Source organism: Patella vulgata, chromosome 8 (genome assembly GCF_932274485.2).
Source record: "Patella vulgata chromosome 8, xgPatVulg1.2, whole genome shotgun sequence".
NCBI classification, from domain to species: Eukaryota; Metazoa; Mollusca; class Gastropoda; family Patellidae; genus Patella; species Patella vulgata.
The window spans coordinates 18,282,076-18,301,145 of NC_065886.2; the positions used below are offsets into that span (position 1 = coordinate 18,282,076).

At 33.6% G+C, this 19,070-nt stretch overlaps 3 protein-coding genes across 10 annotated transcripts in view; all 3 read left to right on the top strand.

Annotated features, from left to right (window-relative positions):
- LOC126830948 (UDP-glucose 6-dehydrogenase) overlaps window positions 1-4,543 on the top strand; it is a 28,956-nt gene extending 24,413 nt beyond the window's left edge. For all 8 annotated transcript variants that reach the window (XM_050561481.2, XM_050561477.2, XM_050561483.2 and 5 more), the window contains exon 12: window positions 138-4,543. In XM_050561481.2, the coding sequence (XP_050417438.1) occupies window positions 138-311 (174 nt within the window). In that variant the 3' untranslated portion in view covers window positions 312-4,543. The remainder of the gene's footprint in view (window positions 1-137) is intronic.
- Window positions 4,544-6,715: 2,172 nt separating this feature from the next.
- Window positions 6,716-10,989, top strand: LOC126830946 (protein THEM6). The gene is made up of 3 exons (XM_050561473.2): window positions 6,716-6,921; window positions 8,158-8,369; window positions 9,211-10,989. The coding sequence occupies exons 1-3, from the start codon at window positions 6,783-6,785 to the stop codon at window positions 9,439-9,441; spliced, it is 582 nt and encodes a 193-aa protein (XP_050417430.1). The 5' UTR covers window positions 6,716-6,782; the 3' UTR covers window positions 9,442-10,989.
- Window positions 10,990-11,119: 130 nt separating this feature from the next.
- LOC126830944 (gastrula zinc finger protein XlCGF26.1) lies at window positions 11,120-18,024 on the top strand. Its single transcript, XM_050561472.1, has 2 exons — window positions 11,120-11,249; window positions 12,997-18,024. Exon 2 carries the CDS (start codon window positions 13,063-13,065, stop codon window positions 14,467-14,469), a length of 1,407 nt encoding a protein of 468 aa, XP_050417429.1. The 5' UTR covers window positions 11,120-11,249; window positions 12,997-13,062; the 3' UTR covers window positions 14,470-18,024.
- Window positions 18,025-19,070: the final 1,046 nt, after the last annotated feature.

Here is a 19,070-nt window from a genome sequence, read left to right on the forward strand (position 1 = left end):
AATGTCTGTTTATTATTGTATTGTTTTGAGGGGTCCTAGGTTTGACAATAAAATTGAATTAAAGGATTCGCGTAACAAAACAAAAATGTACACTGAAATTAATGCCATTATGATTTATTATCTTTGTTTATTTTTAGACCTTAGATTATCACAAAATCTATCAGAAGATGTTGAAGCCAGCATTTATATTTGACGGGCGAATTATTTTGGACCATGAAGCTTTAATTGAAATAGGATTCCATGTTGAAACTATTGGGAAACGGTTGTCAAGGAAACCAGTGCATAGATCCATAGCGCCTAGCACTCAGTAGTGTATACATTGTAATATTGTGATAGTTTTTATATGCAAAACAATGAATGAATGAAAAACAAAACAGTATTTTATAGTGCCTGGCATTCTTTTTATTTAATAAATAAGAACTTTAGCAGCTGGTTATAATGCCTCCTGCTCAGCACTGCCCACCATCATTTGTCCATAGTTACATTGGTGTTTTTTATAAAACAACCCAAAATTTAGCAGCATGGTATTTTTTCATAAAGCAAATTGTGCATACAATTTTTATTTACAAACTGCTGTTATGTTATAAAGCACAATCTAAGTATAAAAATAAAAATTCATGAAGAATGAGAAGGTTTTCAACTTACAATAGCATCATAAATTCGGATCCTATAAATTTCTAAGAGACATAAATATGGCTATGTGAAAACAATAGAAACGAATGTAAAATGGCCATAAAGCTATTATTGATCAATTTGAAATTTTAGGACTCGAATCTGTTTCAATAAAAATACTTTTGATTGTGTATGATTTTCCAGCCGTATATTTAATATGATATATGTTGGGAATTTACTCTGCAATAGAATTCTTGATCTACAGTAATTAAGTGATCTATCAATACTACCGCATCACACGGTAGATTGCCACGAATAGTCCTCATGTACCGCTCTATTGTACAGTAATAAGATTTCTACCATATTTTCAAACAAAGTTTTTTAAATTTCTCGCCAAAACTAAGGGACACAACTCATTGCATGTAAGCAAAAAAGATCACAACTTTTGGTTATCAACATCGATTTGGGGTAATTGTACGGTGTAATTAAGCTATTAGATATGTAATCAAAATAGTTTTCAACGTATTTTAGAGTTAATAAAGCGGATATAAATATTGACACGTGTTCCAATACTCTTAAAATGTGTATTGAATAAAATAAGCAAGGGCCGACATTTTAGTAGACACGCATACAGCATCAAATACAATATTTCGAATACAACAAAACCTGAAACTATATTGGGAATAAGATGGGAATAAGTCTCACCAATTCAGAACGCTCTTTTGAATAAATGTAATAACAGATTTTCGGAATCTGGCAGAAAAAATTTCCATAGATCTACATTGTGAAATGGCATTGGGGGGGGGGGGGCCTGATTAAATTGAATGATGTCAATATTACTATTAGGCGTTTTGCAAAACAATTTTCTATAAAGTCTGATAAAAGCACACCAAGCCAATTATCTAAATTGACAAAAAACTCCAGAATGATGAACACAAGCACAAGTGGTAATTGTAGATTATATTTGACATTATTTATTTCTGTAGACTACATATTCAATTTTTAAATTATAGTCATTTGATTAATTACGTAATTTTATATGGTTACCATTGCTTGTCTTTATTTTATATCTTATTACCCATTTAAACTAATTATTTAACAATTTAATCCATTTTTTGTGTCATTGGGCCTACTTCATTGTATCATTTCTATATTAATTACCCTTGGAAGTGCGAATTTATGCGCTTTGAATTTACTGCCAAATCATGGTTTCTACTTTTTACACCACCCTACTGCATTAATTGCAGCTCTTAGGGGTTGACGGGTCTTGTAATTAACATGTTTATGGATACATCAAATACTCCTAAATATAAGGTCATTTTAAAGGTTTTCTGGTATTAATTAATCTTAAAAGGGAATTGCTCAGTTGTAGTTCTTGATGGCATATTGACCAAATGAGAAGGCCTTTAAAGATTTCATTACTTCATGCATACAAATAATTTAAAACCATAATCCATTTTAGCCTTCAATGTGAATTCAATTTTTGCATTCAATGTAAACTCCATTTTTAAATTTAATGTGAGCTCCTATTTTGCTTTCATGTTGATTCATATTGGCCTATATGTCATCATACTTTTGTTATGTAATAAAACTTGAAAATTATATACTCCCTATATGTGATCAAAGAGAACATTTAGGCCACAATTTTCTAAACCATGACAAAGTTTAAATAGTTTTATATCATTTTTACTTAGACTGGATAATGTTTATCAAAACATCTTCCAGTCTTTATATTGTCAATATTCAGTATTGTGTTTTATGTTATAGAATTTAAAGGGGCCAACCTTAAAGAGGCATTATTACTCTCACCAAAAAGAAAAAAAAAAGGAGTCAATAATGAATATATTCAAAATAACATTAGACTTCTCTGATTGTCAAAAATCCATGCACAGATGCACCTAGAGTTAGGGTTGTTTCACAAGTTTGTGTCAATGGACCTTGAAAATTACAAAAGCTTGGGAATAGCTGGGCAGGCTTTAGTCAAATTTTGCTTGCTATTTAATATAAAGATATCTGGTGTACCGTATCTGTAAAGTCTTCCGAAGTGCTAATGCCTCTTTATGAAAATATTCAAATTACAACTTTGTCCAACTTTTTTTAAATTGACACAAACCAATGTTGTAGTGGTTTAAACACTTGATCCTTGATTATCAAGTACTTGTTAGTCTAGATTGTTTTGTCTTAATATGTGTGATCCTGTCGAAGAAAGCAGGAGGCTATTAAAATGGGTTCATTCATCATTGCCTCTGTCACACCTTTTGAAACAGAAAAACTGGTAGTTTTGAGATGCAAGCTATAAATAGCCACAATATATTATGTTTTAACACTATGCAAATATTGGATGTGACTGTAGATTTATTATAATGTTATTAGTTAAAGCCGCTGATTGTCACGTGAGGGATTTGCAAACTACAATATTATCAAAATTATATCTCTGTAAAGGGATATCAGTCCAAAAACGGTTCAATTCGGTTCATTATTTACAAAGATATCTGGAATGGAAAATTTGTCATCATTTGGCATCCTCTGCAGACAATATAAATGGTATATCATCAGAAGAAGTCGGGGCCGCCTATAGTCTTTGCTAATATTTTTTGAATGGGTCTCTTTTTTACCTGATTGAATCCAAGCTGGATTGATATTTTGATATTGTTTTCTTAATTAAAAGTTAAACAGGCATTATGTAAGAGCTAAATCTGCCTTATTGCCGGCCTTTCTTTGGGCCTTAATATATATAAATTATTAATTAGACATTTATTAACATGACAAGACCATAATTAACTCTCAATGCCATTGGATGGCTCCGATTTTAAGTAGATTAGAACAGTTCAACCATTTAATGATTTAATTTATAAATGGAGAAGCGAGGTTAAGAATTGAATGACCAGTTCGGTGGTTATGATCAATGTACACATCTTGCCAAAACTACAACCATTGATAACTTCACTCAAAATAAAGTAATTTGAATGAAATTTTCAATATGTTCCATATGTATTATCTATTTTTGAAATATTATAGAGAAATACAGTCAGCACTTTATCGAAAGCCTAGCTCACAACCGTGCTGCTACAGACAGTCTACGGGGGAAATTTTAGTAAACCTGTGCGTGAGACTTAGCCTTCACTTGCCTGTGTTTGGCACGGTCTCTTGCAGCTGGTTTTGCGGCTGGTCTGTGAGATGCCAAACCCTACGACCCGTGCATGACAAAAGAGAGAGAGAGAAATGGGGTTAACATCCACTCGACACAAACTAGGTCATTTCGGGACTAATACATGGTTTAATTTTATTTCAATAATTCGCTTGCGCGTAGGGGTCTTTAGCAGTGGGAGGAAACCGGAAGACCCGGAGAAAAGCCCCGAGGTTGGACAGGCGACCCTACACCTTGTCACGTACAACCAGGGATTCAAAACCATGTGCTAACCATTCGGCCATCCACCGCCCCACCCCACCCGTGCATGTAACCAGGTACGGTGGGTTGTGAGCTAGGCTTTAATCTTACATAATGGTCCTTTAAATAATCAGTTTTAGTGTGGATTAGGTTGTGAAACATTAGATATTGTCCACAAAATGCAAATGACATTCAGTGACTTTAATTTTTGTTATTATTCTTTTTTTTATGTGAGGTATGGTTTCGTACTAATTACTCTTTGGAAATCAGAAATAATCTTTAATCAAAAGAGAAATCCTTTTTAATTGACAGGTTCACATACATTATTTTAATGGACCTAAACCTCCTTCATTTATGACCAAAATATTGATAGTTTCATGATGCACATACATGTATTCATTATCTGTGATTCATATTAAACGATTTCATGTTAGGTATATATGTTTTATCAGTATTTTCAATTGTGGGATAACCGTGGGAGCAATATTATTTTGGAAATTTATTGATATTATTTTTGATTTTGTAAATAAAATTGGGAACAACCTTGATGTGTTAATTTCTGCTATAACAGATTCTTGAAGCAAGATCTTTAGCTTGTTTTTATGTGAGGATCAAGCATTAATTTTAACAGGGTTGTTGCATTGTAGCCCTCTCGTTTAACTAAATAGCAAGTGCAGTGGCAAAAAGAACTCCTAATGAGGAAGAAATAGTTGGAAGTTATTAAAATTCTTAAAAACCTGCAAATCTCTAGAGGGTTAGAAAGAAAAATAACAAAAAACAGGGCCTTGTATTTCTTATTTTGTCTAGCTGTCAACCATCTAGCTTTCTTTTCACAGAAAGAATGACTCCACTTCACCTGCGACCTAGCCATTATAAACATATCAAATTAGAAAAACGAGTGTAGGCCTACACATTGCTGTGTACATTAAAGAATCCTTGACGAAGAGTAGGTTAGTTGAAAATGCTGCTGTATGGGCATATTTCTCCTTCTCAGCATTGAACATGTGAAAATAGCATTTTATAAAAAAAAAACAGAAATGGATCCAGTTTTATTGTTCTGTTATAGTTGGGGATGTAGCAAATTTGTAGTAATATCACTCTATTAAAGAATGAGATGCTTTTTATGAATACTTTACTAAATGGTCCATATTCTCGATGATTTATTTCAATCTGAAAGTCTCAAAGTCATCCCTGTCGTATTTGTTTTCAATTACATTCTCATGCCTTATTAATCATCTGTTTAGGGTCATCAGACTTTGTCGAATGATTAGTGCCTGCGCATTGTATCATGAGGTCTGAGTCAACTGGTGTGGTTTCTATTCCCAGGTTGTACATGACAAGGAGTAAGGTCACCTGTCCAACCTCGTGGGTTTTTTCCGGGTCCTCTGGTTTCCTCCCACTGCTAAAGATCCCCATGTGCAGGTGATTTATTGAAATAAAATTGAACCATATGTTAGTCCCAGAATGACCTAGTTTGTGTCAAGTGGACGTTAAACCCTATTTCTCTCTCTCTTGTTAATAAAATGACATGAAGGCTATGCTAATACACATTAGGGACTTTTGGCAAGCATAAATTCCTGGTCTGTATCGTGTATCCATATCGACTTTGCGTGTGACGTCATCAATGTGTGTGTATTTCTCATACGTGATACGGCACACAGATACGGCAGCACGTATCAAACAGCTTTCATACGGAAAAGGTCTGTATAACATCATCGCCTTTTTACCGTCTATTTTGCTACTTTTAGACCCTGAAATGTTTTGCTATAGCTTTTTTATGAATCTATGTGTATCCTAGAACACTGTATATTTGATGTGATTTTAAACGTGATAAAGACTGGAATTTAATCATTTTTTTGACAAGTTTTTCTCTGAATTTTCATATTTTTCCTGTCTGTCTGCATGCTGGTTGATCTACGCACTAAATTTAGGGAGGTAGGACCTTGCAAATCTGTAAATGATGTGATTCTATGGTAAAGAGTGTATCCTAGAACACTGTATATTTGATGTGATTTTAACCGTGATAAAGACTGGAATTTAATCATTTTTTTGACAAGTTTTTCTCTGAATTTTCATATTTTTCCTGTCTGTCTGCATTCTGGTTGATCTACGCTCTAAATTTAGGGAGGTAGGACCTTGCAAATCTGTAAATGATGTGATTCTATGGTAAAGAGGTATAAACTTTCTGTAATCAGTAAATATATATTAGTGAAACCAAACATTGCTGCTGAGTCGAAATCAAAGATTTTTAAAAAGGTTCGACATTAGGCCTAATTTGTTTTTTAAATAGCTCAGCGACTGTCAGTGTCAGGGACTTTACTCCCTTCAGTAATTTGTGGTAGAGAACTGCCGTCATGCTGTAATAGAAATAAGCTTTTTGACGCAGCGTATCACGTGAAGATACAGATACGTGATACGGATGGGAAAAATTCCCCTTGCCAAAAGTCTCTAATAGGCCAACTCCATCTCATGAATAAAAAGAATAAAGACTGATGTAATTTAATTAAATAAAAAAAAATACAGCAGGGGTGCTCAACCACCTTCATGATTTTTATCATATATTTTGCGTTTTTTGTGGTTATAAAGATTCAGATAATAAGAATATTCATAAAATAAACCTTATAGGCCAAGGAAGGGCATTGGATTAATTAACAAGGAAATCGGTTGGAAAGTAAGCCAGTCTGATCCCCTCAAAACTTATTGTCTCCCTTTAGAGATAGGCCTAACCTTTGCACTCAGCATTTAGCATTTAGACACAACGAAGTCAAGAGTAAGTCCAGCAATGATTTGTTATTTGCCATGGTTGATTTTAATATTGTTTCCTTTTTTTGATGTTTACTATTTCGTTAGAGGCGCATTTGTCATTATCTATGCTTTTTGGAGAAGACAGAAAAACATTCTGGACGAATGTGTTTTACCAGGTAGGTCTTGTACAAGTTGTAGAAATTAATAATAATAATAATTACCGGTACCGGTAGCATAAATAATTATTATCCACCAAGGCAGAATGAATATGAGAATCGCAGAGGACAGGAAGATCGGAATTTGGACAGTCAAAGTACGATTTTATCAATCTTTCTAACAGTGTCTATAGTATAAGCATGGACCCTAATAATAGTTATAATGTCCATCGTTTATTTATGTATGGTAAGAGGAGAGGTTTTCCCTGCCACTGTCAATATTTGGTTGTACAAGAAAATTCTAATTATTTTCTCAACGAAAAACACTCTGATAGTTTTACAAACAAAAATATATAGGGTACACTGAAGAAATTGTGGTGACAGCTGATTATGTCAGAATTCTCATGCTGAATGCAGAGGAGAAATTTTAGTTGAGAAGTAGGCCTGTCAATTGTGCTCCTTTTTACTTCTGATCTATTTCTTTATTCATACAATCAGACTTTATGCAAGAAATCGCAAAAAGAAACAGAAAACTTGTAAACTTTATAAAAAGAAATGGGGTTCAACATCCTACTGTTCTGCACTGACTGTGCTAATGAAGACAAGCACACACCACATTGTTTTATGTGGGAAAGTTTGCCTGGACAGTGGGGCTACAGCCTACCCATATTTCGAATTCCAACTGTTAGAGCGGGGTTTGGATGGTCGAATGGTTAGCGCGTTTTCGCTGTATCATATAAGGTCTGTCATTGAGTCAACTAGTGTGGTTTTGATTCCTCGGTTGTATGTGACAAGGAGTAGGGTCATCTGTCCAACCTTGTGGGTTTTCTCCGGTTTCCTCCCACTGCTAAAGACCCCTATACGCAAGCGAATTATTGAAATAAAATTGAACCATGTCTTAGTCCCGAAATGACCTAGTTTGTGTCAAGTGGACATTAAACCCCATCTCTCTCCAACTAGTGGTTCTATACGTGCACAGTTCACGCCAATGTGCACATATGGACATATGTTTTTTGTCCCATCCGAACAACTGGACACTTTTCTGCGCAAGGACCTCTGTCCTGCATAACTGACAAATTCCAGGTCAGTTTTTTCAGCCAAAACAGGGATTGACCTTTAAACCTCCTGGTCAGTGAACTAGCACCTTACCCACTGAGCCACTTAATTTCATTCATGACCTTTAGTCTTGATATGATTAAGGATTGTACTTCTCTTATTTAGCTCTATTTAATGAAGATTTTATTGATTTTTTGATAGGAATATGCCTAACTACAGATTTAGACTTTGTACTTCATATGAACAATAGCAGATATCTAAGAGAATGTGATTTTGCAAGATTTGATTTTTGGATAAGAACATCTTGGTGGAAGAAAGTAAGAAGCATGGGAGGTTCTATGACAAATGGTGGCAACAATATAAGATACAGAAAATCTATCGAGTTGTTTGATAGATATGATATACACACCAAGGTATCAAACATTCAACACATACAGTAAAAAAAGGAAAATGATGATATGCTTTCCAGATTGCTTACTAAAATAAACGAGGCTGTATTTAACTGTTTTATATGTAAAAAAAATAAAAATAGTACCACTGTTAGTGTGGGGGTAGGGGTTGCGGGCATTTCTGCACTCATTATTGTAGCTACATACATTGACTACTGATATAGATAGCAAGTCCATGGTCTACGTCTGTCTACAAAAATTGTCTGGAAAACCATGACAGAAATGAAATAAAATGGGGTTAATATCCTACTTTTCTTTGCCATACGCCATGCAGTGTACTGTGAGGGAAGTTTTGCCTGGCAACTGTGCCACAGTGTACCCTTAAGTTTCAACTGTTGAGGGTTCTTTTACGTGTACTGTAACTATGTATACGGAATCTTGGTTTGCTATGGGGGTCATTTTTCCCGGAAAGTGGCTCTACAGCTTACTCTTTTTTTTCAAATTCCAACTGTTTTTTTACGTGCACGGCCACCATCTTTTACTGTCGACAAGGGGAAACTAAGCTGAAAAATTTAGGGAATTTTCGCTGCCAACGCTGTGATTAAATCTCAGACTTCCTGATTAGTGACCCAGTGCCTTACTCACTGCTGTACTGTGGCTCCACAGACAGATAGACATTGTAAGTCATCAGAAAATATTAGAGAAAAGGTGAACTCTCTTCGATATAATATATAATTAAGCCTTTTATTCTCTGCTGGTCTGTGTCTGCAAGTGGAAAAAAAATCAGACGGTGTGATTTTCAATTTTGATATTTTGACTATATTTTAAAACATTTACTATGCAAAATTTTTATTTTGCTTTTCAGATATCATATTGGGATGAGAAATCGTTTTATTTTGAACAGACTTTTGTGCGTTGCAGTGATAAATTTATTTGTGCAATAGTTATTGTTAAACAGACGCTGATAGGAATAACGCCAGAACAGTTGATAGCAGAAATAGATTCCAATATAGTCAAACCAGAACCATTACCTGACATTCTCAAATGGATTGAATCAAATCAGTTGTCCAGTGAAAGACTACGAAAATCACTCTAGGAACAAATTATATATACTGTAGTTAGATTATATATTATTTCCATATTATCGTGTTACTTTAATAAGAGACTTTTATTTATTTTATTTATTTAATAAAGATTTATAATTTTAAAATTAAAAGGGAGGTAATATTGTTGATTTATGTGTTTATTCTATTTAATTTTAATGTAGCTGCACTCAATGTCTGATGAATTTTTAAATTTTAATTAACTCAGTCAAATAATTAATTTTTAAATTTTAATTAACTCAGTCAAATAAGTAATTTTTGAGAAAAATGCATATGTATACAAAGAATGCCCTTGCAAATGCTGTGCTATTCAAAAAAAGTGATATAATATCTTTTGTCAAACACCTGATCCAGTATTACAATGTTTGGGCATTGTGATGGTACAACTATGGACATATACATGTATAGTAAAAGGGGAAGATCTGTCATACCTGAATTGTGCAACATAGCCTGTATTAAAGATACACACAGAACTTGAATCTTTTTTTGTTAAGTTTTTCCTTGTTAAATTTATAATAGGTTACCGTTACCGGTATGTATTCGTCAGATATACAACTATTTCTCCTGGTCTTTATGTTTTGGATGCTATGTATTGATATATACTCAGGAAATTATTGACATGTTTGAGAAGTATGGATAATATAAATGGATATTAAATAATGTGCATTTTAACCATGTACTGTTTATTCTAATCTTTTTCTGTTATACTCTGTTCAACTTATTTCTCTCTAAACCGATTATATACACACCATATTTAGTCAGTGCCATGGTTGTCACATCTTCAACTATATAATACATTTATAGATCAGTGCTTAAAGGTCCTTGACTGCTTTGAATTAGGCTGAAATAAAAAATGATTAATTGAGTTCATCTAAATTGTTATTGCATTTAACCATGGGGAAAGCTCACAATTAAAATCAACACATAAAATGCATTGAAAGGACATTGGTTTATCTACGGACCATAAATTTTAAACAAAGACAGATTGACAGCTCACAATTAAAATCATCACACAAAATGCATTTAAATTGAAAATGTTATTGACCTAAATCAAAAAGGGGGATGCCAGTCAGGTGTTACAAAGACAGATTGACAGCTCACAATTAAAATCATCACACAAAATGCATTTAAATTGACAATGTTATTGACCTAAATCAAAAAGGGGGATGCCAGTCAGATGTTACACTCTCAGTTTACAGTAAAGTCTGTATGTGGACTCAAGATATCAGACAAATGTTGCAATGCTTTAACATGGTGTATATGTGGATGCTGTCTCTACTTTTTTCTTCTGTCAATTATTTATCCTCAAAATAAGTATGATGCACACACATATCTACCTATTTGAATTTTACATTCTTTGTTTACAAAAGTGGCAGGAAGAGTCTTAATTAACTCTTATTAACTTTCAACAATTTATAAAGAAAGTAAGCAAGTTCTTTTAAATTATATTTGTCACTTGAGGAAATGATCTCAGATGTGAAATGCTTTTATTTATTTATTTTTAATTTTTGTAATGTTGTTGTTTATTAAAGTATTTATGAAATTATTGTCCAGCTTTTATTATTATTTCTTTTAAATAAGCTGAAAGGGCTGCAAAAAAAATCTTGAACTACAAAATTTTTAATATAACACAATCAAGACGACACGCAGTCTAAAAACGATCCGTACAAGTTTAGATATTCAGAACGAGGCTATTAGATTCAACAACATGGAAAAAAGGGAAGCGATATCGAGATTAATTTAATTTTTTATACCACCAATTCCTTGTGGGAAAGCTTAAAAGTACGGGTATTAATGCAAGGTAACCTAAAACAATTTATTTTGAAATATTTTTGATTTTTAAATTCTAAATGAACTACGTTCATGAACAAAGCAACAATCAAGCGGGTTGGGTAAAAACGTGGACCCAGCCCCCTCGCCGCACCAAGCCGAATTATAATGTAGAACGCCTGTATGTGGCGTGACTTTTCGACATTTTTATCCGTCATTTCTTCAAAAGTTGGACCGATTTGTTGTCTAGTTTTGTCCCTATTTGACTCAATCAGTAATAAATGATGAAAATAAAGCGAAAACACGTTTCTATGTTGTAAACACATGACAATAAATTCGGTTTATTGATATGAATTGTTTATATTATTTTGCACGTAATCACGGATAGGTTGTGGAATATGGATCAGCCGATTAAGAGCGAACAACACTTTTGTCTTTATATGTAGAGCTACATGTAGATAAAAAAGGGAATCATGTTTAGGTAGAATCTGAAAGTAGGTAAATGATTTAGATAAAACATGAAAAAAATGTTGAATTGGGTTGGTCTGTTTGTGATGTGTTATTTCAGTTAGTGATGAGACAAGCTCCTTTTGTTTTGAAACAAAGATTAGGCCTAATCAGGAGTACTCCTGCTTACTAGTTTCTAGATACAAAAAAATTCCAGAAAGACCTATGCCACAAAAAAAAAAATCAACATATCAAATCATATGGAATAGATTATAAATGATTTTATTTTTCACTCAAATGGATGAGGTCAAGACTTTTTAAGATAGCAAAATATATTCAGAAATTAAATACCACTAATGGTACCATTGAATTTTAAAGAAAATATAAATAATCTGAAATATCGGACTTTATCCAGGCCTCTTCTATCTTTTTGAGACCTATTTTGACCACAGGAAAGTCAGAAAATATAGCCCTGGTTATGATTGATTGAGGGAGGGCCCGGGAATTTTGTATGGTCAAAGGTGCACGATCTGATGAAAGCATAACTGACATTAAATTATACACAGCAATCAATAAGTGTTTCAAAATTTCCTCACTAGTGCTAAGATCTGTCATTTAAGTCAAGTGGTGTGGTTTTCATCCAACCGGTTCGACTCTTTAACCTCAGGGTTTTTCTGTGGTTCCTCCTGTTAACTCCCACTGGCAAGGGACAGCGTATAGTAGTTTGGATGGGACGAAAATCTGAGGTCCCATGTACACATTGGCGTGCACGTAAAAGAACTGTTGGCAGTTGGAATTCGATATAAGGGTAGGCCATAGTGCCGCTGTCCGGGCAAAATTTCCCTCATAGCACACTGTAAGCTTATACTTTATAGCAGTGGTTCTCAACCTTTTTTTGCACACCATGGAACACATGAAAAATAACCGCACACCTGGCTAAATATATATGAGAAATATTTTAATTTTGCAAAATAAAAACATGGCAAGTCAGACATCATCCAACCGTAGACAGAGACTAGTCATAGACACATAGAATAACTAAAACAACATAAAGAAAAACACAGCTTTTCAGTAGACACTAGTGAATACTCAATTGGGATCACATGATTTTTCACATTTTCTTAGTGTGCCATTCAAATTTCGCGGCACACTTAGGAAATTCCACGGCACAGTAATGAAGTTCTCGCGGCACACTGGTTGAGAATCACTGCTTTATAGCAGATGCCCATCTTTATTAGCCCATTCAGAACAGAACAGTAGGATGTTAAACCCCATTTCATTCCATTCATTTTTGTTTTATGTTCATTGGTTTTTTTTGTCTTTTTGTATAGGATAATGAATAGAGTAAGGAGTGCTTGACCACAGTTAGTGTTTTTCTGTCTACAGATCTCTCAAACATGAAGGTCGAGGAACAACCCCCTATAGTAGTAAAAACAGAGCCCATTGAAATGCCTATTCCAGAAAATGGTAACCACGTTGACCAAGAAGAAATGGAGACTACTCAGACTAGTACTTGCAGCTCAAAAAATGGTGATAAATCACCAGTTAATGGAGATGTGTCTGAAGTGTTGAATAAGCCCATCAAAGAGGAACAAACTGAAGACACAAATGGTCAAGAAGATCAACCAAAGAAAAAATTGGGTCCAGCAAAAAAAGACGAAGAAACATTTATCTGCTTTGAATGTGGGGATCAGTTTACGTACATTGAAGATTTAGAAGAACATCTTTTGGTTCTACACAGGGATCAGAAAATTTTCAAATGTATTACTTGTAAAGCGAAATTTTCCGACCAATCAGTATTGCACGCTCACTTGTCTAACTGTTCGGGGAAATTCCTCTATTTATGCTTCCATTGTGGTGAAGACTTTATGTACATTAGCCAGTATGAGAAACACATAGAAATCCATTCAGGAGAAAACCTGTTCAGTGAGAAAATGAAAATCTCGGATCCCCCATTCTTTACACTGTGCTTTCAGTGTGGGATGGAATTCACCAGTGCGGAAGAATATACCGTGCACTTAGATGTCCATAAATATAAAAAGAAAACACACCACTGCGACTTCTGTCTACAGTCATTTTTCAGTGGTGAAGATTATGAGAAACATTTGAGTTCCTGTTTCCAACCACCAATATCCAGCAATGGTGCCACCACTGGTATTGAATGTCAGGATTGTGGAGATATATTTGAAGATTTGCCCAAATACAAAGAACACCAGAAATTACACGAAGCTGCCAATCTCTTCTTGTGTAAATGTGGTATAAAGTTTTCTACCAATCTGGCACTGAAGAATCACGTACAGATAAAAGATGATGAAGTCAACCATGAAGAAATCAAGCCTTTCGTCTGTCAGTATTGTGACAAAGCATTCAGTCATCCCGGCCATTATAAACGTCATATTCAATCTCACAACTTAAAGAAGAAATTCCCATGTGACGAATGTGGCAAAGAGTTTGATAAGCAGTGTTATTTACAAGTTCATGTTCGTCTGCATACAGGGGATCGTCCATTTGTTTGCGATTGTGGTAAGAGCTTTATAGCCAAAAAACGCCTCAATCGACACAAGAAAATACATCTTCGAGACAGTCTGATCAAATGTGCTCAGTGCGGAAAGGGTTTTACAGAAGTTAGTCGTTTAAAATGTCACATGAAAACCCACTCAGGGCTTCGTCCTTTTACTTGCTCCATTTGCTCTCATTCCTTCACACGCTCAAATCATCTTAAACGTCACATGACCATTCATGAAAGAGAGGCCAAAAAATTAGAAGCCAGTCTAGCTATGGCTAAACTTGTTATGCCTGAATAAAATATAGTTCTGAATCCTAAGTTTTCTACATGTGTACTATGTATTGTTTTTTTATTGTTGTTATTAACACTTTATTTATTGTAAAATGTACGGCACCTACTTTTTATATTGGTACACATGAATTGTTGATGTAAAGTATATGTACGCACATTATTACACCATCATCCTATGTGCATGCCACAAAAAGTTCCAGTTTAATGAAATGGAGAAATCAGTTTGGTTATGGATTAATACTGTAAAACAAGAAATTATGAAACAAGCTGGATCATTCACATATATCGTAGGAAACTAAAATATGTACTATTTGAATAAAAACACTATTTGTATTAGGAGCTGAGCACATCAGAGTATTCAAAAAAAAAATTCCTGAAGAATTGGCTGGCTTATATGAAAAAGATAGAATTACAGTATGAAATCAGTATAAAAAACAATGTAAACTTTAAATGACTTGATTGATTTGATTAATTTTGTCAATCAAATTGGTGTATACATGTAGTCTTCTATTTAATCTTTATTCTGGCATTAATTTGGTGAAGCATTAATTTCTTGTCAGATTTAATTAAATATATAAAAATAGTATGTTACACACTACGAGAAAACTCACAGTATTATTTTAATATCAATGTTGAAAATAAAGAAATTAGTGCATCATGATATTATTGCAACCGGAATAGGATTTCCCGCCTAACCACATGAGTTTTCTCTGCTACACACAGGTTTTCTCTGCTACAACGTATGTGCAAATAAATTATTTAACTAAAGATATACCATTGGTCCCAAAATAAGCTTGTTTTGTTTTGACTTAGCGAGTATTTTGTTTTGTCCTGGCTATGCTACAAAAAAAGAATTGCATATTGCTAATGATGAAGCTCACTATACTATGGTTTGGATTTAAAGCATTAATTTCTTGTTTTACAATGTCAATGTAGAAAACATGCACATAAAATAAAAGGCTTTAAAATACAGATGTGACATCATCTGTTGATGTTGGTGTACCATAAACTACCATTATTTCAAATCATAGTACGAGCAACATGCCAGTCGTACATTATTTATACTAGATGATATATTGGACTCGTCTGACGATTTCATTGAAATGCAGGTGCTGGGTAGTGTCTGTATTTTAAGTTGTTTAATGGTCTCGAGGAAGACATTAAGTAATATATTGATATATTACCTAATGTCTTGTTCTTGTTTATTAAACCACACTAACATCTGTTGACTCCATTCCTGCCTGGCATTAGTATTTTGTATGTCTTATTTAAAACATGTAGAGGTAGCTGGTAATCTATTATTGTATAATGTATTTACCACAAATCTAGTCAGTAAGCTTTAATTAAAGTTTTAATTTATAAAAGATTGAAAATATGTAATTATTTTTTACCTTGATAAAGAATCTCACAATTTTGCTTGATTTGATATATGAAATATTGTATGTTTTTGTAAAATTGTACACGTGTAATATTAATTATGCGCATAATAATTATTCCCTCTAGATTTTGTACATATATGTTTAATTGAATTGTATATTACCACACATTCAATGCAAGGTGGGCCCTATAGAAGCTGGCATGCATAGAGACTTGCAGTTAAGTTGAGAGTATGAGTAGACACTTTACAGTTTTGTTTATGTGTGGTTCAAATAATAGAAAATATATTGTTACAGCAAACCATAATAATAAAAACATTTTGTTTACTAATTAATTAAATAATGGATATATGTTTACAGAGGACCAATCTCCAATGTTGTTGCATACTTTTAGCACGTATGCAAAGAGTTGCTAATCTTGCACTAGACCGTGTTTGATTGATATAAATCTGAATATTCTGTTAATATATGTTCCAGTTGAATTTGAAATCCACAACACTTGTCAACACTAAGATGATAAATACAAACACTCTGAGACCTGTAGGAATAATTTTGAGGTTGATGCGAAACATCTTGTATGTATCGGTAGATAGAGGAGGCCAGATTCAGATAAACTATGAACCTCAACTCACATGTTTACTTTGTATAGTACTTTTTTGTTCAAAATGCAACTAAAACATAAATTCCTGCTCATATCTTTAAAGCTTTAGGTGTGCTTAGTGCAAAGGGGCCATACTATCCATACATAGTTATGCATGTACAATTCTACTTATTTATTAGTGTGCATGACAATATATAATATAATAACTTTAAAATATGGATTTAATATTCAGTTTTACTTATGGCTTTTCTGTTATTTCACGATCTTACTGGTCAAACTTAATATTGTGTAATTGGTTTGGAAATCAGTTAACACGATAAATTTAATAACAAGTTTTACTTGTGTCTAAATTACCTGTATTTTTGTTGTGGTTGAGTTTGTATCTTGAGTGGTTGGCTTGGAAATTAATCCACACAAAAATTTGGTAACCAAGGAAATTAAGATGTGGAAATGATAGAATTATATATTTATGATGAATATTAAACTTTAATACATAAGTTCTTTAGTTTAAATTTTATTGGATGGTAATGGAATGTATTTTATTATTGTCCATGTCATATTTCAGACTTTTTCCAAATAATGGCATCTTACTATTAATGTGTGTGGGGTTTTGTTTTTAACAAGAATACAATATTACTAACCTAATTGCTAATTAAATTTGACGTGGTCAAATACTTTTTTTTTCTTTTGCGATTACATGACGTGTGTTGTAATAATTATTTGTGCATAGTTAATAAGTGTGCTAAACTTTGTCCTGCACATAGCATATTTCCAGAGATGCATGTTTGGACCCAACACTTGATGCATTGCAGTGCAAAAAGGTCAGAAAAATTGCTTTGATGGTCTGCATGCTCTGGCCGAGTTTCAGGAATAGGATAGTAGGAATAATTTGTGGCAATAAATGAAAATATCTAGTCTTAATTTTAGAATGCAATATTTGTTTTGATTTTATAATTTATGTAATTTTTTCTTTTCTGTTGTAGAATGTGAAAATAAAACATATTCCGAGATATTAGTTAATTTAATGAATCTTGCCATATGTTAAAGACCTGTTTCAGGATTATTTATATCTGTTTCTGAAATGGTCCTCAAGATGAGGAGCAAACCTGGTTCACCCAGGTTCAGAAACATGGTATTGTAGTCCGAAGGATTTCTTATTTGTGTGTGTGTGCTATTAATCTTTATAATTTTATAAAGGCATTATATTAAATAAGTTCGTCCCAAACACATTTGTAATACATGATGTTTGTTGTGTTTTTGGCTAGTTACTATTTAAAATGACATAATCATTCATTATTTAAGAGGTAAGAAGAAATAACTTCATTTGTTATTTGCATGTTATATTATTGTAAGTTTGTAAATGTATTTGATAATGGCATTATACATATAGTTCTACATCCTATGAATGTTGTCCTATATAAAGGGCTATCTCTATTGTAAATTCCGTATAGTTCCCCCAGTATCCATTCTATATAGTTTGTAACAATACCCCTCTCTTATACTATCTAATGTATTTATTTTGTGTTTTGAGAAAATATGTTGATGTTATTTCCCAATAAACTTGCATTTTGTATACAACTGTTAATTTTGAATTGTTCTGTTTTGTGATAAAGTTCAGGGGGTTATTAGAGACAACTAATATACTGAGACATGGATATTTAACTAACACCCAGGCTACATGTAACTGTATTCAAAAAATCTGTGGTTGCCAGGAACTTAACTTATTAGCAAGGTTTGGTACATGTTTTTAAAAATTGAGTTCAGTAACACAACCTGTTCTTAGCAACCCTATTGGCCTCATTTAATGTCCAATGAGGTTGTGGTTGGCAAGCTTTGAAGAGGGATCCATATTTTATAATTTCTTGAAACTATTAGAAATGGTTGACAAAATCTTCTATTTTTAGGTTCTCTACATTCTAGGATCATGCTCTAGTGAAGAGACACTGTAACAATAATTGTGTGTGAGATGAATTATTAGGGTGGCCTATCAAAATTTATGAGCTCAGTCAAATCATTGGATTTGCTGTTTGTCATATGCTCTGAGGTTGATGGGTGCAATAACAGAATTTACCCCATAGTAGTACATGTACCAGTAGGTTAAAGTTACATGGTTCTCCTAAAATGACCTAGTTGTGAGAATGTACATTAAACTTCATTTCACTTTCTTGTGGTGGGGGTGGGTGGCTGAATGGTTACATGTTGCATCATAAGGTCTGTCATTGAGATAAGTGGCGTGGTTTTCGATTCCCCGCTTTTACATGACAAGAGTAACGTCGCCTGTCCCACCTCATGGGTTTCCTCCGAGTCCTCCAGTTTCCTCCCACTGCTTAAGACCCCTACGCGCAAACGAATTATTGAAATAAAATTAACCCATGTTAGTCTCGAAATGACCTAGTTTTGGTCAAGTGGACATTAAACCCTATTTCCTCTCTCCTTCTCTTGTGATGGTATCAGTTCAGCCGAATCAATCGGCATCAGATTGAGCCAAATGGGTGAACACACCAGATGAATTCTTCGCCTGATTCACCAGTCAATTGTATCACCTTTCACATCACATGATTAAACATGGCAGTGACCATGACTTCAAACAATCACATGACTTCTCAATATGAGTGGTAATTAACTAATGAA